Source organism: Solanum stenotomum, chromosome 7 (assembly GCF_019186545.1).
Source record: "Solanum stenotomum isolate F172 chromosome 7, ASM1918654v1, whole genome shotgun sequence".
Taxonomy (NCBI): domain Eukaryota; kingdom Viridiplantae; phylum Streptophyta; class Magnoliopsida; order Solanales; family Solanaceae; genus Solanum; species Solanum stenotomum.
In genome coordinates this window covers 17,369,248-17,392,835 of record NC_064288.1, presented here as the reverse complement: position 1 = coordinate 17,392,835, position 23,588 = coordinate 17,369,248, and the positions used below count along the sequence as shown (strand labels likewise).

The window sequence follows — 23,588 nt, the reverse complement described above, 5'->3', positions numbered from 1 at the left end:
TTGTTGTCACCCTGTTTCAGCCAATTAACTTTTCATATTTAGCTATATTTTCAAACTCTAACGGAAGTTCAGCTTTTGAGTGGACCTCCTCTTCCCCAAGAGCTCTGTCATCCTGGACTTCCTCAAATTCAACAAGTTGATTAACTATGTTTTGTTTCTATAACGCCAAATTTCCTTGTGCTGATTTGCTCCACTCTCTCAACTTGATTTTAAGTGCTTTCAACTTAAAGGCTAGGATGAAATCTGTTCTTCCTTCACAGTCAAAGGACGTCCACCATTCCTTGACTCTATCCAAGAAACCCTCAATCCGCAGCCACCAATTTTCGAATTTAAAATAGGACCTCATAGGATCCCAATTCCCACATTGTAATAGACTTGGTGAGTGATCAAAGGTGACCTTTTGAAGGATTGATTGCTTGATATTTTTGAGGCCTTCATTCCACTCATCAGACACTAGAAACCTATCCTAAGTTGCTCGGACTCTTCACTTTTGGTGTCACACCCGTGTCGACACGACATGGGTGTGGGTGTGGGATCTGTGTCCGATTTGGTCAACCGATTTTGGGTACTTTGACCAAAATCAATGGGGAAAGCCTGGATAGTTATAACTTTTAATGATTTCTGTAATCAATACAAAAGCTAAGGTGAAATTGAAGAAATTGGAATGTCTTTTATATAGAAATTGTTATGTCACCCCTTTTCCTTTAATCTCCTTCCAAGATTCTCCTCAAGTTCTCCACATAATATCTCATAATTTAGGTCTTATAACTCTATTTTTAGATATTTTAATTATATTTAAGCGAACCCCGCACCCGGATCCATATCCCCCAATCTTAAAAGTTAGATCATGAAGGATCTGACCTATAGATCCGTACCTGTATCGGACACCTGCACCCAAGTCCGAGCAACTTAGACCTATCTAGCCTAGCTGCAATGTCATGTTTGTCCCCTTTCCTCCATGTGTAACTTTCTCCTGCTAATTGAAGGTCCAACAAGTTCATATCTTCAATGAAATCAGAGAGGTCAGTCATAGATTTTGTGATTCTTGAACAATTTTGCTTCTCAAAGGGGAATCTAACTGTGTTGAAATCCCCACAAACGACCCAAGGGCCGTTGAACAGACCTCTAGCTGTCCCAACTTCCCACCAAACCTTATTCTCTTTCTTCTTTACTATTTGGAGCATAGATGCCAGTAAATACCCAGGTGAAGTTAAGACTTTTACTTTATGAACTTGCAGGATATAGAGTATGCTCCCACATTGCTAACATCCCCTGTCCAAAATTTCTCATCCCAAGGAATTAGTATACCCCCTCTAGTGCCACTAGCTTCAAGTTGACAAAATCCCACTCCTCTGTTTGCCCAGTAATCTTTAACAATGTTTCTCACATCCTCTTCAATCTTGGTCTCTTGGAAGCAATAAACATCAGCCTTCCACCCTTGGATTAGATTCTTGATTACACACCTCTTATTTGCCTGATTCGGGCCCCTCACATTCCATGAAACTATCTTGACTGACATTTATCACTAGGTATTGTGTAAACCCCCTGCTTCTAGTACCATTACTTCTGACATTGATCCCACATTCTAGGCACTTTAAGTTCTTTTGAACTTTTAACTGCTGAAGTTAATTTCAAGTTCTTCTCCCCCTAGTCAGTGTTATTTTGTCTCATACTATCGATCTTACTGAACAGTCTCGTAGCTTCCTCTTTGCATCCCATACCCTTAATGTCAACTCCAAAATCGTTAGATAATTTTGTGATGTTCTGATAGATCCAAATTGGCATGTCAAAATCTGGATCATCTTCTTCCTCTAGACTACGTTGGTTTAAGGGAACTGCATCTTCAATTATTGTCAAAGAATTGTTCTTTTCGCCTCTCTGTGAATTAAGTTCTTGTGTCCAATAGTTGTCCAAAGGTCGATGAGAATCAGGAAGAACTGGGTACTTATCTGACACTTCCACAGTTTCTCTATCAACATTATCTTCCATATCGTCTTCCTTCTCCATCGAATTTTCTTCCAGATCTGTTCCTTTTGTTTTTATGCACCTTAAAACTGACGGAGGAATAGAAATGGCTTCAAGTTCAGCGATTGGATCATTTAACTGAGTGAAGGAGTTTCCAATGAAAGGCCCACTTAAAATGAATTGGGCCAGCAGATCTGGGGCCAATTTGGTCCCTTTTTACATGTTTGGATTTCTTAGGAGTTGCTGAACGGTGCAAAGGCTCACGTGCTGGTACAGCAGGCTATTTCAAAATTGCTGGATCGTACAAGGAACCCATGTGTCTAGAAACCTCTGTAAAGCCTAAAAGGCTCTCATCCCCTCTATACCCAATCAAATCTTTGGACCTCTGGTTAATAGGGACAACTAGAGTTCTCTCATCGGAGGCCACCCTCGCAGACACCTCCACCCAACTCTGAACTTTGAAAGTCAAACCCTCATGAACAAAGCTGTACTGAATTAGGGACAGAATCGCCATCACCTCTCACCTTTAGCCTCGCCCATTTCAAGTGATTACGAAGCTCTGTCTCTTCTTCAGTACGAATCCAAACCTCCACAGAAGTTCCCGATCTCACAGAAGACTTTCTGGGACCAAAGTTGGAGGTGTAAACCCACTACCCTGATCCAAACCTGGTCCGGCTTTTCATGGATGGAGTTCGAAGTCGGCGACCACCATTGAAGATTGATCTTGTGTGTTTTCCTGAACCATTGTCCTCTTACGATATGTTCTGCAACAGTTTTATTGGGGAATTCGAATAAAAATTGATTATTCCCGAAGTCGTATATATTAATGCCATGATGATGTCTCCAGGTACTCCCAACCGTCTACGAATCTCCGACAATGTGATATCCGGGATCTCCTCCGACAGACTTCCCACCGTACTCTTAGCTAGTATGTCATTCTGGGTTTTAGATATGGCATCTGTAATAACAGAAAATTGCCTTTTTGATGTATCTTGGCATCATTAAAGTTTCTTGTAGTCCATGTAATACTTCTGACAGTATCATAATATGATAAACTCTCCTCTGTTTCCCTGTGTGTTGTATTAACTGTTCTCTGAACCTTAGCATTGATAAAAACTGATATATTTTTTCTGCAATGTCCATCCATTCAGAATTTAGCGACCACTCTAGGATGATGATCGCTGCTCTTCTCCTACCCTGCAAGTTAATGATGCTGATGTATCGACCATATCTGTTGAAATTTCTTGAGCAAAAGAAGTCTGAAAAAAGATCCTTGAGCTTCCACCTGCGAACTGAGTTCTCCTGTCCTTTTGAAGCTTCTTTGAGAGCGTAAACCAGCCATTCCATAGTCTTCTGGCTAATGATCATCCTGGTCATCATGTTAGGACCTCTTTCTACCCAGTCACATACCATGTATCTGCTCTAGAAACCACCCTAGTCTGTTGTAAGACTTGAAGCCTACAGCGAAAAAGATGGTGTCCTCTCCCATGACAGCTCTGGGAGGACAGAAATAGACAGATCGGAAAAGAGATATTGATGGCCTACGCCAAGCCGGAGGAGAGAGAGCGCCGGAAAAGAAAATCTGTTAACCTATGAGGAGATTGGAGTCCCACGCCACGGCACGTGAGGCGCATGATGTCGGATCTGAGGGAGATGGAGGCACATGAGAGCGTGTGATGTATTTTTCTGGTGATGGAGGCAATTGGAAGAAGGAGAAAGAGATGAATTCCCATGGTCAGAAGGACCACCGGTGGGGTTTTTGGGTAGTGAGATGATTTTAAGAAGTTGCATTGTGGGATTAGTGCCTGGGAGTGAGAACTTCTTTTTGATTTTTCCACGAGCTTTTATGGAAATTAGAAGTACTCGGAACACTAATAAAATGTACTTTGCTAAGCATCTTTACGTTCTTTGTTATTGGTAAGGTAATTTTAAATGAGTAAAATAGCAAAGTGGAAATATGAAAGCTTTTGAACGGATTGGACTACGTATAGTTGAAGAATAAACTCCCATTCCGAGTTTCCATTTAATGCACCACCGAAATTCATCTTAAAGGAAGATCAAGTGGTTTATAAGATCTTTTGAAGGGATAAAAGACTACAAAATTTGAGAATAAATTCTCATTCCTAGTTTTTTCGTAATGCACCGCCGAAATTCAGTTTATAGAAGATCAACATCATTTGTTGAGATTCATATTATGTTGCATTTTATCTACTTTTTGGCATACCACTTGCATATGATAGACATTGTTAGCAATGTTATTTCACCAACTGAGCTTCAGGTACGATACTTAAGCATATTGCAGAGAAATACAACACGACTTTGTTTCACGCATTAAATACTCTAGACTCAAAAATCCAAATAAAAAACAAGAGTTCACAAAATAAACATTTTTGTTTGAAGAGATCTACCTTGCTTCTTGTAGATTTTGCTGCCTCATCAGTAGAAACCCATGAGCAAGGAGGACACTCGTTTTCTCTCGCACTCCCGTGAAAGAATCCATCACTCCTAAAACTGGTCCGATCAGATCAAGGGCCTATTGCAGAACAAAAGTGCTCAGCAAACAGATTTCCAAAGAGAGAGATAAGTATCTCCATAATGGAAGGAACTGTGCCAACCTTTGCTGAGGATTCAGAATCTCCCATGCAGATGTAAGAGATTGCTGCATAAACAAAGCACATGGCTTGCATTGATTTGTTCTCACTTAGCTGCACAGAAAAGAATATACTGATAACAAGGAAAAACAGAAAGAGCAAGAAAACCCAAACTTACTATTATTAACCAACAGATGTAGTAGCATACACGGGCAGCAACATAATTTAGAAGCCAACCTATAGCGGACAAGTTGGGAGAAATATGAACGATTTCATTTTCAAAAATAGACGTATCAAGCAGACGCAGAACTATCCACAGAAGTTAAAGTATAAAAAATGGAATCTGACCAAGCCTCTAAAAAATGTAAAAAGGAGAAAACAAACCAGCAGAAGTGAAGCAGGCAACTTTATTTCAACACTGTTGATCACTTACATAGTGGTATTTCTCCTAGTTCCACAAACACTGGTTAGTATCTATGCAAGACTGAAGGATGAGAGGATTCCTTGAGACTGACGAACAAGAACACAATATAGAAACTTGCACCCAGGATCTATACCTCAATCCCTTTTACAAAAATGAGCATCAACTTTCAAGTTCTTCTCATCTCTCCTTCTAGTTTGCGCGTATATATATCAATAGGAGGTCAATCTGATTCATCCTTAAATATCTATCTATTATTAAAAGGAGAGAAAAGGCATCTATATAAGTCAAGTGGCAGCCTAGCAATAGGTCACTTGGCATTGCTTAAGACAATGCTTTAAAGAATTAGGAAATTATTTGAAAAATAAATAAATTTCCTACAAAATGAAGAGTTGGCTATTAATTTGAAGAGATAACGTTCAAAATTAGAAAACACATCAGTTTGGATTAGTTTCTTTCTTTTGTTGATTAAGTCTTATCAAATCAAATAATATTACTCCCTCTATTTCAATCTGTTTGTCTTGTTTTGACTTTGCATGGGATTTAAGAACTAAAAATTGAATCTTGTGGCTTTAAGCTAAAGATAGGTTGAATGAACCAAAATGTCAATCTCGTGTTCTTAGCCATGTCATGGGAAAAGTTGAAATTAAAGAGTCTTCAAAGGAAAGAGGCATTCTCTTTTAAAGAAACTAAAAAGGAAAGTAAGACAAACAAATCAAAAAATAGGGAGCATTATTTTTATAATACCACTACAAATATTTTAAAAGAGAAAATAATTAATTACTAATTGCATTTAATATTAAAATAATAATTATAAAAAATAATAGTAGATTTTCTAAAAGAACTTCATCCATTATTATACTATAAACTATAATAAAGTACTAGAAAACTATTAAGTCTATGCTCAAGATTTTTGCATTGATAAAAGTAATAAATTATTCTACTATATTATAAGAGGGAGTTAGCTAGGTGATGCAGGCAGGAGGCAGGAGGTCAACATGTTTGTCTGTCTACATAGGGATAATTTTGGCATTTTCGATCTTTTGTGCTTTGGTGTTGTGCTCTAAGGATTTGTGCTTATACTATTTCCAGTTTAGGCAAAAACATCCTGGCAATTGGTAGTTTTTCTAAAAAATAAATAAATATGGGATTCATTAACTTTTGATTGTCATGTGACTATTTGTTAACATAATTGATGTATTGAAGGGCGCTTTGGTAATTTTTTGTGGTTTCTCCGTTTTAATTTGTTTGTCTTAATTTTTAGTTTTTTAAATATTTGATAATTGCGTAGAAAATACTATAAATCACGATAAATTAATAAATTAAATATTTAAAAGGCATAAAAAAATTTGGTTCACTCTTAAAATTCTATTTGTGCCACATAAATTAGGACAAAGAGCACAATATATATAATTTGAAAATTACATAAAGAATACTATAAATTACAATGATTAACAACTAAAAGTTTTAAAAGACTTTAAAAATTTGATTGACTCTCGATATTCTATTAGTGCCACATAAATTGGGGAAAGAGGAAATAACCTATTTTATTTGAAAATTGCATAAAAAGTACTAAATATCACAATAATTAAGAACTTAAAAATTTAAAAGACATAAGAAATTTGGTTGACTCTTGAAATTCTATCCGTGCCACAAAAATCGGGATAAAGAGAATAACGTATATTATTTAAAAATTATGTAAAAAGTACTATAAATCACTATAATTAACAACTTAAACTATTTAAAATTAATATTGAAATTTAATTTGACTCTCTAAATTCTATGTGTCACATAAATTGAGACAAAAATAACATCTATTGGGCCGTGCTAGCACAAACTCCTGTATCTAGTTTTCCTCTATAAAGAAGAGATAGATTGTTGAAGGGAAGAAAAGGATAAGTAAAGATTAAGATAATATAGAATAATTAAACTTTTGCATAAAAAAAGAAGAATTTAATTTGAGAGATTATCAAATATTCTCTTAATCATAGTGTATGCTTATTTTTAAAATCATGTTATGTTTTCGAGTTGTTTGCATCTTATTTGGAGTTCATCAAAATGATATTTTTCATGCATCACAGAGGTAGCTCAAAATTCCAAGCATTTTCCCAAAAGAATTCCAAACATTTTCCCAAAATTCTTTTTTAAACATTTCACAGTACAAAAATTTTCACAATTTAATTAGGTAGCTCAGTATTTTGCTCAAATTATATTATAAACTACCTCTTATGATCAAAATACAATTGTTACAACCATTATATTGTGAGAAATATAGGAAAAGAATATTATTGAATTGTTGTCTCTACATTATTCCAGAGAGACCCTATTTATAGATACTACAATAGACACCTTTTCCAACTAGGACACTACAATACAATCCTTTTCTAAGTAGGACACTATATACTATTCCTATTACTATTACTATTCTTATTCCTATTCTAAGTAGGATTGTATATACCTATTACTATTCTAACACTCCCCTTCAAGCTAATGCATACAAATCATATGTATCTAGCTTGTTACAAATATAATTAATAAGAGGACCGATAAGGAGCTTAATGAGATATTTGCAAGGTGATCACTCAACTTCACAAAATTAACAGTCAATCTCAATATGCTTAGTCTTCTCATGAAATACTAGATTTGATGCATAATGTCAGTCAATCTCAATGTGCTTCGTCTTCTCATTAAATACTGAATTTGATGCATAATGTCGATAAAACATAGAGTGATTAAATTACAGTGTTGAACTTCCCAAACCAAGCTTGAACGGGCTATTTCAGACCATAGAGTGACTTACGTAATTGACATACAAAGCTGCTAAACCTCCCCTGAGAAACAAAATTTGGTTGTTGCTCCATATAGACTTCTTCACAATGCAATGATCACCGGAAAGTTCTCAAAATTTAGTATAAAGTAAATGGATCAAGATGGAATCAATAGACGAGTCGATATTAAATAAGAAAGTCACCGGAAAACTGGTCGGAACATGCTCATACGCCGGAGGGTTTTAGCTCTAACTAATCAATGAGAGTAAAAATAATCTCATGGAATGTGAGGGGGCTGAATGGGAGTGATAAAAGGGACACTGCTAGGAAACTAATACATCAGTGGGAAGCAGATATTTATGTATTAGTTGAGACAAAGTTGGAGGGTAATATTGATGGATTAATACCGAACATATGGGAAAATAGATGGATGGGAGAAGTTCATAAGGAGGCAATGGGGAGCAGTGGGGGGATTGCAATTTTGTGGGATAAAAGGGTATGGAAGGGGGAACTGGTGGAGATTGGCAGGCAAAGCTTAACTGGGAAATTCACAGGGTTAAGTGAAGACTTCAGTTGGCACATAACTGCAGTATATGCTGATTGTAGTAGAGAGATCAGAAAGGTGTTGTGGGAGGAATTGACAGCCATCAGAGGAAGGTTTGTAGGACCATGGATAGTTTGTGGAGATTTTAATGTTACTAGATACCCATCAGAGAGAACAAACTGCCGCAGACTTAGTGGTGCTATGACAGATTTTTCCTCTTGTATTGAGGAGCTGGAGCTGATTGATCCTCCTTTATTTGGAGGATCTTATACTTGGAGAAGAGGGGACAATCATATGAGTGCTTCAAGAATTGATAGATTTCTTCATTGTGCACAATGGGGGGAAAGCTTCATTCACATCAAACAAAATGTCTTACCAAAAATAACATCTGATCATAATCCTATTATGCTAACATGTGGTGGTTGGGAATGGAAAAAATCTTATTTTAAATTTGAATCTTGGTGGTTGGAGGTAAGGGATTCAAAGACAAGGTAAAGGAATGGTGGGACTCTTTCAACATTGAAGGGAGAGCAGGATATATATTAGCTGAGAAAATGAAATTGTTAAAGGTAAAGATGAAAGAATGGAGCAAAGAAAACAAAGGTAACTGGAAGCAGAGAAAAGAAGACATTTTAAGTCAGATAGCAAATTGGGAGATAATACAGGAACACAGAATGCTTACTGATGATGAAATTTTACAGAAGGTAAATCTGGCCATGGAGTTTGAAGAGATAGCCAAGAAATAGGAGATAGCATGGAAACAAAGATCCAGGGTACAATGGTTGAAACATGGAGACAAGAATACAAAGTTTTTCCACAGAATCACCATCTCTCATAAGAAGTTCAATACTATGGAACAACTTGATATAGAAGGTAACATTGTGAAAGATCCAGCTATGATCAAGGAGGCTGTCCAAAATTTCTACATAAATTTATACAAGGAAGCTGAACACTGGAGGCCTGATCTGAACATTCAAGATGTTAATATGATAGAGGAACAATTATGGTTGCAAAGACCTTTTGAGGAAGAAGAAATCCTAGAAAGTATTAGGATGTGTGCTAAAGAGAAGGCTCCTGGACCGGATGGCTTTCCAATGATTTTCTTTGAGACTTTTTGGAAGGTTTTGAAGGAGGACATAATTAACACTCTATCACATTTCCACTCCAATCAGAATTTTGAGAAAAGTTTCAATGCAACATTCATTGCTCTAATCCCTAAAAAGGCTGGAGCTTCAGAATTAAAAGATTATAGGCCAATCAGTCTGGGTCTACAAAATCATAGCTAAATTACTGGCAGAAAGACTTAAGAGGGTGGTGAGCAAATTGGTCAACAAAAATCAGATGGCTTTCATAAAAGGGAGACAGATCATGGACGCTGCATTGATAGCCATCGAGTGCATAGATTCAAAGAGGAAAGGTGGAGTTGCGGGTTTGTTATGCAAGTTAGACATCCAGAAAGCATATGATCATGTAAATTGGGCATTTTTATTGAATGTTTTGAGACAAATGGGCTTTGGCAGTAAGTGGCTAAAACGGATAGAAGTGTGCATTAAAACAGTCAGGTTCTCAATACTAGTAAATGGTGAACCTGTTGGCTTCTTTGCATCAGAAAGGGGGCTGCGACAAGGTGATCCACTGTCACCTTTTCTCTTTATTCTAGCAATGGAAGGTTTTGACAGTATGATGAGAATAGCTACACAGAACAGGTGGATCAAGGGTTTCCAAATAGGAGACAGAATAGGGAATGGAAAGGAGATCAGCCATTTGTTATACACAGATGATACTATCATCCTTTGTGAGCCAGAAGCCGAACAGCTGAACTACATCAGATTGATTCTGATCTTATTTGAAGCAGTATCAGGGCTAAGGGTCAATTGGGGGAAAAGCAGCTTGATTGCAGTCAAGGAGGTGCCTCAGATTCAAGGATTGGCAAGCATTCTAGGATGTAAAGTAGAGAAATTGTCGACAACCTACTTGGGAATGCCACTAGGGAGCAAACATAAAGCTTTGGGGATATGGGATGGAATTCTGGAAAAAGCAGAAAAAAAATTATCAAGATGGAAGGCTCAATATCTATCCTTGGGGGGTAGAGTGATCTTGATAAACTCTGTTTTAGATTCACTGCCTACTTATGTTATGTCGTTATTTCCAATTCCTCCAATAGTTATCAAAAAGCTGGACAGACTGAGAAGAAACATCCTCTGGAAAAAAGGCAAAGAGGGAGAGGGCAAGGGTTACCATTTAGTGAAATGGAACACTGTGATGCTAAGCAAAGAAAGAGGGGGACTGGGTATTAGAAATTTGAGAATCCAAAACAAGAGCCTTTTGATGAAGTGGTTGTGGAGATATACTAGTGAGGAAGGAACCCTATGGAAGGAGGTGATAGTGGCAAAGTATGGGGAATTGAACCCATGGTGTACAGAGATAGTGTCAGAACCCTATGGATGGGGAGTATGGAGGTCAATCAGAGCTTTATGGAACTCTATGGAAGAAAATGTGTTTCTCAAGGTTGGAAATGGCAACAAGATCAAGTTTTGGAGAGATGGATGGATTGATCAAATTCCTCTAAGTGAGTCATTCCCAGATCTTTTCTCAATCTGCAACAATCCTGAAACCAGAGTATGTGAAAGCTGGACAACTCAAGGTTGGGACCTATCTTTCAGAAGGCTATTGAATGACTGGGAAGTAGATAGAGTGGCTTCTTTCCTGGGAAAATTGGGGGGAACCAATCTAGTAACAAATGCACCAGATAGAGTTATTTGGAAGCACAACAAGGATGGCAAATTCACAGTAAACAGTGCTTACAAGAAGGGCATACAAGTTGGGGTTAGAGGCTACCATCATCACTGGAAGAGTATTTGGAGAGGATTGATCCCCACCAAAGTGAAATGCTTCACCTGGTTAGTCATCAAAAGAGCCTGCTTAACTCAAGAAGTACTGCAGAAGAAAGGAAAGCAACTAGTCCCTAGGTGTTTCCTATGCAATTTGACTGGGGAAATAAACAATCACCTATTTTTACATTGCAAATTCACTGCACATATCTGGGGAGCTGTTTCTCAACATCATATGCTATAGCTGGACTATGCCAGAACAGACCTCTGATCTTTTTAAATGTTGGATCAGAAGGGGGGGTAGCAAGACTCAAAAGAAGTGGTAGAAGCTAATACCATCATGCATATGGTGGTCAGTGTGGAAGGAAAGAAATGGGAGATGTTTTGAAGATAGATCTAATTCCATTCACAAAGTAAAATGGAATTGTTTGGTATCTTTACTTTTTTGGTGTAAACAACTCTGCATAGAAGATGTAGATCAAATTATAGAATTAATAGGGAGCTTGTAATTTCGCTTAGGGATGTAAATTTTGAAGGTGGCCAGCATGTCCTTAATGCTGAAGAATACAACTTTACCAATGTTCAAAAAAAAAAAAAGAGTATTAGATTTGATGGTTGAAAGTGGTTACAATCTAAATTGTGAGAAAACTCCTTTGCATTTTATATTTAAAATAAACTACACTGAAGCTTCAAGGAAATGATGATTTGCACTAGCTGATTTATACTCTTACGAAAATAAGGAAGGCTCTTCAAGAAGGATTCAAATTTACACATACCCTTGAAGCTTCAAGGAAATGATAATTTGCCTCATCATAGCAGCCGACACAATGTGCATACTGTCCTCGAAGCATTTCAATAACACACTCACAAGCTTGTAAAATTGTTGGAAAGCGAATATACCAATTTCTCATCTGCACCAATGCCTAAATTAAAATAAAAGATTCTATTAACCTTTCCATCATATAATAAATGCATGGTATCACATAACAGAAAGAAAGAGTGAGAACACAATTAATAATGAGTTCCTGTACTTAAAGAGTCATGGATTGCCAAATTGACAACGGCTGAAAATACCAAAGTGGAATTGGCAAAAGTAAGGGACATATCACTCACCAAACCAGGTTGATTTTTCCGGACAAATGCTTGCTCTTAAAACTCTTAAGAGCCGTATGGACATTATTGGAAATCAGTGATTTAAAATCATGTTGATTTGAAGTCCCCAACTCTTATGTAATCTCACTAAAAGAGCAAATCATAGTTCATAAACATATCGGAATTTCCTAAGACGCCCAGTTAGTAAATCACATTTCTCCATGTTCCTTCTATAAATAGATATTTGTGATTATATGTTATTATAAACTTCCAAATACACATAATTTTACGAGGATTCACTAGTCCAATAAATCAGCAATAGTAGTAATTAGTTATTCTTTGATAAAATTCTCCTACATGGTAGGGACAATCTCTTCACATTGACCATGAATCTTTTTCCGCAAAATTTAAAATTATGGTCTTTTTTTGTAAAATATAAGCTTATGGTCAAGTTTTACATTTAAAAAATTTTGAAATCACACTTCGGAATCCCAAATCTTGTTTTTTTGAGAATTTGGGATTAGAAATCATGATCCCAAATCGCATGTCCAAATGCCAACTTAGTCAAGAAGTGGTACGCTACATTATATGCCTTCAAGAAACTAATATTCAGCTGTGAAATCCAAAAAACGGTGGGGTTTCTATGACAGGAAGATGGAATAATACAAGGGTTAATACCAAAAGGTAAAGAATACAAAAAGACATAATTATCTACAAACTCCACCCATTTTTCTATACAACAAGGAACTTTATGGGTGCACCAAAAGAAAATAAGTGACAGGAGACTACTCGTCAGCTGCGTAAAACTCAAATCTACCCCCCTCAAAAGCTCTCCTATTTCTCTCCAAATAACCCACATCATCGCAAGAGGAACCATATTCCATACCCTACGTCTTCTCCTCCTTCTCCCGTTCCTCCAACAAAACATCAAATACTTCATAGTTTTTAACATTGCCCAAGAAGTTCCAAACACCTAAACATATCCCACCATAACCTCATAAAGGTGTCCTTAGTATTCATCAAATCATCAAGTTCTCAACATATCTGCTTCTTTTTCCTTATTTGCTGGGCTTAATTCCGTGTTCTTTGTGTTTCGTCTGTAACACCATTTGGTATAGCCGGCTTATAGAAAACTGACGGATTTCTCCTTCTGTTGTTTTTCGAACAAGCAACTGATAACATGTAGAGGAGCAGAGTTGCTATAGCAGCCATTTATATTCTAATTCTCACTGTAGCATTTTAAACCCTCGACATTCTTGACAAAGCCACTCCTCTCCACCCATAGAAACCCATGATTTTACTGGTAAGCCGCTTTAGTAAGCTAACTAGATTATTTACCTTATCAAATTAGTAAGCTGACTAGATTTCATTCTTTAATAAATAATCCATAGAGCTTTAAGATATTGAATGGCAATGAACAGAAATAGACAGAGCTAGAAAGCAAACCTCTTGCGCTTCAACAAATTCAGAACGCGTAAGATCAACTGCTACTTTGTTTTCAAGAAAGTGCATAAGGAGCATCAAATAGACACTGGCAATCCAAATAGCAGAGTGTTGCAAATCCACTTCTGGCTCAAGAACATTGCAGAAACAGTTTTAAAGCAATGTAAGAAAATACCTATAGCATGACACTACAGAAAGCACATGTACCAACAATTTAGATAATCACTGACCATATATAAAATCACTTTTTTCTCCACAAAATTGAAATTTTGCATAGTGAAGTGGACGGTTTGTTAGATGTATATTAATAAGACTACACAAATATACAATTATAATGATGTAGAACAAATAAGGGAAGGAAGGAGATAAGGCCGGGAAGGAATGAGAAAGGGCAGAACAGGCATTGAGAAAGAAAGAAGCATGAGAGGAAAAATTAAAAAAAATGAGAGAGAGAGGGAAAATGAAGAAGGGAGGATAAGGAGATAGAGCAAGATGTCATAATCGTCAAATCAATTTATCAAATATTATGAGTCACTTAAAAACAAACTTCATGAGGGTCGTATTTATAAGATAAATTTTCAACAATTTAGAGCTATTGCAACTTACCAGCGGCTGGTAAACATGTTAGATGGGAGGTTGGCCTGGCACCTACAAAAAGACAACCCCAAGCCAGTCTACACACACACACCCCACCCCTTGTTTTTTTTTAAAAAAAAAAAAATGGTAACAGATTTCAATATAGTCAATAAGTGGTTGTGAGCACAAAGATTGTGCTAAGAACTCAAACTAGTTACAAGAGTCCAAGAAAATTCACCAAAAAAGAACTAGCAATCAAACAGAACAAGGACCCAGTGAGATCTACAAGAGACTCTACATCTTGTACAAAAGCTTCTTTACACCGAAAGTAAAAACAAAAAATATACACTTCATCTTGATCACTTATTCAGAGTTAGCTTAACTCTTCAAAGCATCTTGAGTTCCCTTCCCTCCAAATACAATCTAGGACAATGTCCCACCACCTCTTCTGTCCCGATCCTTCACCTGTGCCATTCCAGCATGCCAACATTTCATCAACTCTCCTGGGCATTCTCTGCTCAAGCTTTTCATACTCATGAACAGCTTCCACAATCTGTTGTCACCTGACAATGTAAAAATAAATAGCTAATTCTTTCACTGTCTTTACCACACAACAAGCATTTTGAGGACAGGCGCAGTCCTCTCTTGATCAAATTGTCATGTGTTAAACAGCCTGTTTCACCACTAACCCGCAGAACAATACCACCTTGAATGGTACCTTCATCTTCCGTAGTGCTTCCAATGCCAAGGCCCATAATGTTGTCCAAACCCTGTTTAGAACCTTATAAGCATATTTCACAGCAAAAAAAATCCTCTGATGTTTCTTTCCCATACCAGCCTGTCCTCTTGCCAAATAGTTCCTCTAAAATTTTCAAGATGTTTGAAAAATTCAATCACTCTATTCACCTCCAATCATTTAAAATCTTCTAAAGCTTAAGTTCCAACAAGCTTAAGTTCCAACCCTGGTGACTCCATATCTCAGCTACAGTTGCATCAGGTTGTTGCACTACACTGAAAATGCCTGGAAAAATTTAAAAATATTTTAAGTGGCCCACTCCCAATCTAATCATCATTCCAAGAAAGGAAGTCTTCAACCCATTGCCCACTTTGATGCTGGGTTCTTAAAAAAATTCTGCCAAAGACATCTTATTGATCTACTTACGCTTGCTCCATATGAACTAGCCACATTGCATGTACATCACTGTCCCTACCTCCATATTTTTCATTGATCACCATCCTCCATAATGCTTGGTCCTCCAATGGTAGACATCCGTAGCCATTTCATTAGTACTCTTGTTTTGCTGTCTCAAGTTTCTAATTCCCAGACCCCCACCCACCCTCCGGTTTGTGAGAGTTTTCTGGTTTACTAAATGGTAGCATTTCTTCTCCTTATATACTTGCCATATGAAATTCCTCCTGAAGGCATCAATCCTCTAGTTGACAGAAGGCCTGAGACCGCCTCAACAGTTGCTATAAACCACAGATGTGTGGCTTGCTCCACTTTAACATCACAGAAAATCAGAGAATAATTGGTATACAATGTGTTATTTCCAGACTTCCACCATCATTGTATAACACCCTGAAACCCCTTAACCATACATCCATATTTGCCTTCTTGAGCATACCATTCAACTCCTTTCAATAGCAATAATGAAAGAGAAGGGTGAGAGTAATCCTGCCTTAGCTCGCTTAGCCCTCTTAGAGATAGAAAGGAGCCATCAAGGGACCCTTCTTAAGGGCCCTCAGTTGATTAGTGTTCTTAGCATGACCTCCCTCTCCAAGAATCAGAATAGACTAGCGCCAAATTCCCAGGCTGCCCAGCTCAGAGAGGCCCATAACAAAAAAAAAAAAATCCTTCCAAATAGTCCAATTCCTTTGGATGTGCAACTATCAGGACGGCATTTCAATATGCTCATCTATTACAGAGATTGGAATAATTCAAAACAAAAGAATCAAGGGATACTCTCATATACTCCATCTCACATAGAGAGGCGTCCATGACTGAAGGTGAAGAAATGCATTTATGATAAGTGAAACTACCAAATGTCTGTGTACTCTTTTCTCCTATTATTTAGGGAAGTGGGAAATGCTCTACCATTGGGATCTTACAGTTCCTCAATTTTGCAACATAGTCATTAAAATTATTTTTCTCTTTTAAACTAGTCACTTCAGCACGTCGTAAAAAAGCACCTGGACACAGTTCCCAATACCCTTTCTCTCTCCTACTTCTTAGGAGAGAGAAGCACATCTTTTCCGGTTACTCCCACCGGATTCAACCCTTTTCTTTCAAGCCAACAATAATCATCCACTGTGATTATTGATAAATTACTTTCCAATAGAATGGAGGAAAATCGAATCTATTTCAACACAGGATTTAAGTCTTCCGATATCACCAGATAGGAAAATGACAAAGTTGAATGGTACGAATGGGTAGGAGAAGCAGAAAGATGATGCACAGATCTTCTATGAGTAGGAAGGTGATGGAATGGATCTGCCAATGCTTAAGAGAAGCATCCAAGGAGAAAAAGAAGGTGACAAGAAGATGGAGAATGGTTGAGCATGAGTCGGAGCACTATTGCACAAGAAAGCATAATATACATGGGAGGTTCATAAACATCATAGCATTATATAGAGGGGGGAGGTCTGGAATTATAGTACCAGAGTTGGCATCGAATGCTGGGTGGTTGGACATTTCTTTGAAGATTGATAGATTCATTAAATGTCAGAAGGTAAAGGTGAAAATACCCAGCACTAGGGTGGTCTTGGATTACCCCTACACTACTGCTATTCAAGATAGTAAATAGCAATCCAAGAATTTACGCAATGCAGAGATCAAAAATATGAGGGGTACAGTAGAAATCCTAGATAAAATAGGAGCGCACAAAGGTGACCTTTTATCTAGATGTCTAGTAGGGTTTTGTAATGAGAAGTCGACAGAGAGGCAAACTCTAGCAAATCTAAGAAGATGGTCGTCTTCTAACTGGAAGAATGTTTTCGGAATGACATATACGAGCTAAATGATGAAAGATTTATGTTTGAGTTCCCAAACAGAAACATGGCAGAACAGATTATCCAGGGCCAGTGGAGATGGAAGACGTGTAGCCTTCATCTCGAATGGTGGACACCAACAACAGGATGTATTTCTAAGTCTGCCTGTTAAAGAAACATGGATCAGAGCGGTGGGAATTACCCTGGACCTATGGTCAAAGAAGGTCTTCCAAGAGATAGGCGAGATCTGTGAAGGTTGGGTGGCTACGGAGGAGGAAACAGAACTGAAAAATCATATGAAGTCAGCGAGGATCCTAGTTGCAAACAACGGTAGAAAAATTCCGAAAGAGGTGGCTGTGTCGCGGAACAGCATAAAATTCTACTTTCAAATCTGGCTGGAATGTTCGCCAAGATTTGAAATTATGCTGAAAAACAATAAGGGGAAAGAAGACACCTTTTACCCAGTCCAACGATTTAACCAAAGGATTTTAGCAGAGAGGATCTGTGATGATGATAGCGAATCCCGTCAACTTAGGGATTTTCCAATACTGCAGCACGTGGCCCCTGCAAATAAAGTCACGATATCAGCTCGTGAGGGGCACATGAGCCATTTAAATGAGGGGCATGTGAGTCATTTAAAGGAAATCCCAAAGGAGGGCTATACGTCTGGGCCAAATAATTCACAGGCTTGGTGCATAGGCCCAGATGTGGCAGCCCAAGTTATTGTTAACAACTTTCAAGGGGAAATAGAAGGCTTGCTGACAGCCCAGAGATCTTTCGATTGCATCGAGAAAATAATAGCACAAAGAGTCTTACACGGTGATTCTCAAGTCACTGAGAACAGTCCAACGTTCACAAGGATGGTGAGAAATACTCAGAGATAATGGGGGATAAAGACACCTTGATGGAGACTGAAGACACTGATAAACAGGTGGAAAGCAATCACGCAACAGATGAGAGCGATCATGACAACAATGGGGTAATATTACAAAATCCTATTACAGAGATAGTCAACTGGGAAATTGATGAAGCAGAGCTTATTATGTCGCAACAACAGTCTATGCGAGCCTCAATATAAGTGAATCTGTCTGGTCCCATGGCAGATAAAAGATGCTACTTTAGAGACAAAAACGCCTACAAAATATTACTCAGTAAAGAGTAGAGCTTTACAAAGCAACCAGCAGAGTAGTTGATAGCAAGCTACTGCCACAAGTAAACTAGAATCTATCTCTTACCAAAAGAATAAGCCTAACAGCACCAACTAAAAAATAGATAATCTATAGCTAACAATAATTTCATGTCTATCTAAAATAAAGAAAATAATATCAAAGACAGAAAATAGTGAAAATGACAATAGACAAGATTTTATTTCTAACTAAAAGAAACAAAACCAAAGATAGAAAATATGATAATATGGCATCTCATGATCTAGCATCACTTAAGGAAGATAAAAATAAATGCATAAGGAAGAAACAAGAGCCCTTACCTCTCATTCCATCAAGAATCCCATACTTTTTCAGCTCCTCTACATGAATATAACAATTCAGAATTCAGATATGAGAATAGAATCTTAGCATGATGGGATAAAAATAAATTGCTAGAAGGCATTCTCTAGCTAATGGACTGATTCGTGAATTTTTGCAAAATTTTCAAGACCAATACGAAATTTTATAGTCTCTACCAACAAGGAACTTACAATGTTGGTATTTAACAAAAAGGTAACTAGTAATTTCCAGTTCCTATCCTATACATGACATCTAGTTAGGCCCAGGTCAAGGAAAATAAATTTACAGTAAACCTCAAGCACAAACTGCTATGACTAGAGAACACAGACAAACATAAACAATAGTTGTTTCAGTTCATGGAGCAAGAATGAGTTCACTTCATGCAGTCTAACCTAAAATGTAATTCACCAGAGGAATGCTCATTTAGATTAATTCAATATTGTTGATACTTTCTCTAGGACACACTTCTATCTTATATTATAGAAGATCCTCAAGTAACACAGTTCCAGTGTTTATTTAACAAAATAAGATGGTCAATAAGAACCACGGAATTACAAACAATTTCTAGATTTAAGGAACACTAAGTTGACGGTTTAATTTAGCAAATACGGTGAGTTGTGACGTGATTGTATTAACCCGTGATTTACTTGACTGCAATTTCCATGGTCGAAGTTTGGTTGCATGCTAAAGAATAAAGGTTGACTTAATCCACCAAATATGGGAACATGCATGAGAGATCCATTACCCCGAAATTTAAGGTTATAACCCAAAGCTGCCAAGTGTGATGATATCCATAGACCGATTAGGAAACCAACAATCAGTACTGTTAAAGAATGACAAAAGTCCCACATCGGTGGTTAATGAGATGGGTGGACTCCTTATAAGGCTTGGGCAATCCCCCTCCCTTTGAGCTAGCTTTTGGGGTGTGAGTTAGGCCTAAGACCTAATTTAACAAGTACTAACTTACAGAACACTGACAAATGAGAAAGTGTGAAGATATAGGGTGTGTTTGGTATGAAGGAATATATTTTCCACAGAAAATGTTCTCTAGGAAAATAAGTGGGTTTCTTACTTATTTTTTTGTGTTCGGTACATATGCAAAAATATTATCCTAAAAGTATTTGTAAATACAACATAGGCAAATACTATGAAACGTGAGGTGGGGTAGGGGTGTGGGGTGGTGTTGATGGGGGCTAGGGGGTGGGGATGAAAATGAGGTGTATTGGAGGGTGAGGAGGACATAATCAATGTGGAATGTCACTTGTGGAACTTTTTTTCTCTACTTCCACTAGAAAAGTAAGTTTCCCCATTTTAAAGAAACTTATTTTTCTAAAGAAAATATTTTCAAAAATTGACTAACCGAACATGCAAAAATTGGAAAACATTATCTGGAAAATGTTTTCCACCATACAGAACACACACATAGAGCCTACTGTACCCTATTTCATAGAACCAACCTTGAACAGTTTGCAGGCCAGACTGGATCCTCTTCAAGCACTCCTTAAAAAGTCCTTTTGGACGGTTAAAAACGGTTACTGTAAGGTCTATCAATGCATAAATAGCACCTTTAGGTAGCCACTCTCCATCAACAGGAGGTGGTGCCAATTCAAGCTTGTCTTCCCAAGTTCGTCTCGCACTTCCAAAGTATATTGGTTCAGAAAATTCTTTGTCATTTCCTGTTAAGTTACTAAGTTGCTCCTCAAGGTGAGCTTGTTTTGCAGAAAGAGCAGATCTGTCTCTGTAATTTAAATCAGATCGAGAGAGACTTTCATTCACTGCATCAAGCTCCTTACTCAGTTCGTTGATCTGTTGCCTCCTCTGTAAATCAGACTTCATGGCAGCATCCAATTTGTCAACATGTTGACCAGCATTCTTGTAGTCGCATATCCGAAGTAGATAAAATACATGCAACAGCTCGTTGTAAAATAGTAAACCAAGGCATTGCTGTCTCTTTTGGATTTGAATGAAAAAATAGAACATCAGTTGACATCACAAGCCACATTTTTAAAAAAATCAGCATTTATAAAAAAAATGATATGAAAGTCTAAGCGATATATCCATTCAAGATACATCAAAATGGTTCAAAAGAGGAGATATTGTAGTAAAGAAGGGACAATATGTTCCTAACTTCCTATTTTCTGCAAAAGGACTCCACAGCATATAATATTGAGAAAGAGGTAAAGCACTGGACTCACTTTTTCCAATTCAATAGATTCCCATATTACATTGCATCTGTTGAGAGCATCTCGAACGGAACTTTCATTCTCCCATTGCATGAGGTGCACATGCAAGATCGAAGTTGCAAAAAACATCTAACAACACCAACAAGAGAAATAATGAACATCACAAATAACTAAATAACCAGATCATAAGGATATAGTTAATGACTCTCAGATTAACAAACCAAACAAAAGCCAGAAATCACTTATATCAGAATTATTGGTGTCTGTCTTTGTAAACTAGAACATAACCATGGAACAACTACAAACAGACACACCTGGCACTAGGATCATGATGACACTGGAAGGAATCTAATTGGATTCATGCTAACAGCCATCAGTTTGTCTCCCAACACCAATATATTTAGTTCTTTTTTAATAGACCGAATGAACTGAGAGACCTGTCTTGGCTCTGTTTGTCACCTGGACCCTTCTATTCACAGATTTGCCAACTGAACACTTAAAGTTATTAAAACGCGTTATTTTAAACCCCTCTAATCATGTCTCTCAATCACGCTGATGTGGATAACACATCACTCTCTACATCAGATAAAATTGTTACTTCGGTTTAAATTGCCACATCATTTTTATTATTACAAATACTATTTTTCTAAAAGGAAAATCTCAAACTCATCTCCAAAATTAGTCTATTTATGGTGATTCTCTTCCCTATCTTTCTTGATTTCTTCAATTAACTAGAATAGTTTGTTTGTCTTTCCAAGACTTCCATTTTGTTTTCTCTTCTAAGGTTTTTCATCTATTTTGCTATTTAGTTCTAATCTTTTCTTTGTTTTTCCCCCTTTTCTCCTGTTAAAGAGGAGACAAGCAAAGCCTTGTTAAGGTATTTTATTATAAATTTTGTTATTTAATGGTGGTGAGAAAGTGACTAAAATGGAGAATGAGAAAGAAAAGAAGGGGGCTAGAAGATGGGTCACTACAGAGAAAACCATCCAAAATCCTATAGTTAAAATTGCCTTCAATTTTGAAAGCATCAGACATATGTGTTTCAAAATCCCATCTAAAATCCACCTCCATTTCACAAACATGAACCTCCCACTCTTTTGCTCTTTTTCTTCTGCACAAATCTGAATAAACACCCTTTTCCGCAATCATTCCAGAACTCTCAGATGTACAATTTTGAATTCAAACGTCGCAATCAAAGAGAAATTTGTATACAAACAAACCATACTATAATGAGGGAGAAAGAAATAGAGAGGCTGAGAGGTGTTGTGAGGGATTGTGTGAGCAAGCATATGTATTCTTCAACCATTTTCTTTGTTGATGAAGTAGTTGCAACTATCTCTGACCCAACTGAAGATTATAGGAAGAGTATGGAAAGAGGAAGAAGGGTGTGAGTGTGTGTGTGTGTGGTGGTGGTGGTGGGAGGGGGGAAGGGGGAAAGAGGGGATGATTCACAATGGGAAAATTATGAGGAAGAAGCAGATATAGGGATGGAGAATTTTCTTTCTTTTCTTTTAATTGTTATATTTTTTACTTTTAATTTTAATATTTTTTAAATTAGAATTATTGTCTTCACTTACTTTGAAACGTGTGTTACCATGCATTTTATCTGATTCAGCAAAATAAATGTTGCATAAGCTTGGTCAATGGTCAGAGGGGTTTAAAATAATGTGTTTTAATAACTTTAAGTGTTCAGTCGGCAAAGTCGTGAGTAGAAGGGTCCATATGACAAACGGAGCCAAGTATAAGAGTATTCCAAGTCACTCCGCCTTTTGAATTTTTACAACCCACGTTTGGACATTAGAGCACCTCAATTGGAACTAAAAAGGACAAAAAATATATAATAAAAAATTTAAGATGGGTTACTCATGTAATAGCAGGAAACCACATATATCCAAAGCCTACAAGAATTAAAGAAAAAAAGACATTTGACCATCTCTAACAAGCAGTATGGGAGTGCATGGGGAAGAAAAGGAGAAAATAAATTAATTGGGGAGTTGGAGGTTAATTTGAGAATTAGAGGAAGAAAAGAGAATGCGATAGAGAAACTTGTGATTAAGACATTTTGTAGAATATAACTGATGTAAAGCTAATACTTCTCATTAACTAGATCAGTTCTTTGGTGAACATATATGCTATGACCAATGAAATTGATCGAAATTTCCATGTCACACAATCCTTCAAAAAAAAACCTTTTGAGGTGTGGGATATGCACTACATTTGACCAATTCATATTATGATCCATTAACCACAACATCACCAAGAAGCATTGGTTGGTCAGGGTTTTAGTCTCAATTTTTGGTTACATGTCTATGCATGTGTGTATGCATGCACGTAGATATGCACCTATTTAAGTAAAGTAATAGGTTATCAAGATATACTTGTGGAATAAGAAAGTTAATTGCAGAAATTTTTCATATTTGTTTTAGCTCGATGACTTCAAGTATATACACAAACATACATTTCATACTCTATCTATGTGAGTTGTATGTGAGCACCCATATCCCTACCGCCATAAGCACATCTCAAATCAAAATATTTAGGAAATGATGAACCATAAAGGTCTTTTTTTCTTGGACAAGTTATGCAGGCATTATATTGCAAGGATTATAATCCATGAATCATATTATTGGATTATTATATTGTTATTGCATATTTGATTCATTGTACTTTTTTTGGCAAGT

At 37.1% G+C, this 23,588-nt stretch overlaps 1 protein-coding gene across 1 annotated transcript in view; it reads right to left on the bottom strand.

Moving 5' to 3' along the window:
- The window catches only part of LOC125871014 (sister chromatid cohesion protein SCC4), a 52,900-nt gene that overhangs the window by 18,830 nt on the left and 10,482 nt on the right, over positions 1-23,588 (bottom strand). Inside the window, exons 4-10 of the mRNA XM_049551591.1 lie at positions 20,920-21,036; positions 20,182-20,674; positions 18,706-18,744; positions 13,659-13,780; positions 11,897-12,043; positions 4,581-4,670; positions 4,374-4,498 (exon numbers count right to left, since the gene is read on the bottom strand). Coding sequence (XP_049407548.1) covers positions 4,374-4,498; positions 4,581-4,670; positions 11,897-12,043; positions 13,659-13,780; positions 18,706-18,744; positions 20,182-20,674; positions 20,920-21,036 — 1,133 coding nt within the window. The remainder of the gene's footprint in view (positions 1-4,373; positions 4,499-4,580; positions 4,671-11,896; positions 12,044-13,658; positions 13,781-18,705; positions 18,745-20,181; positions 20,675-20,919; positions 21,037-23,588) is intronic.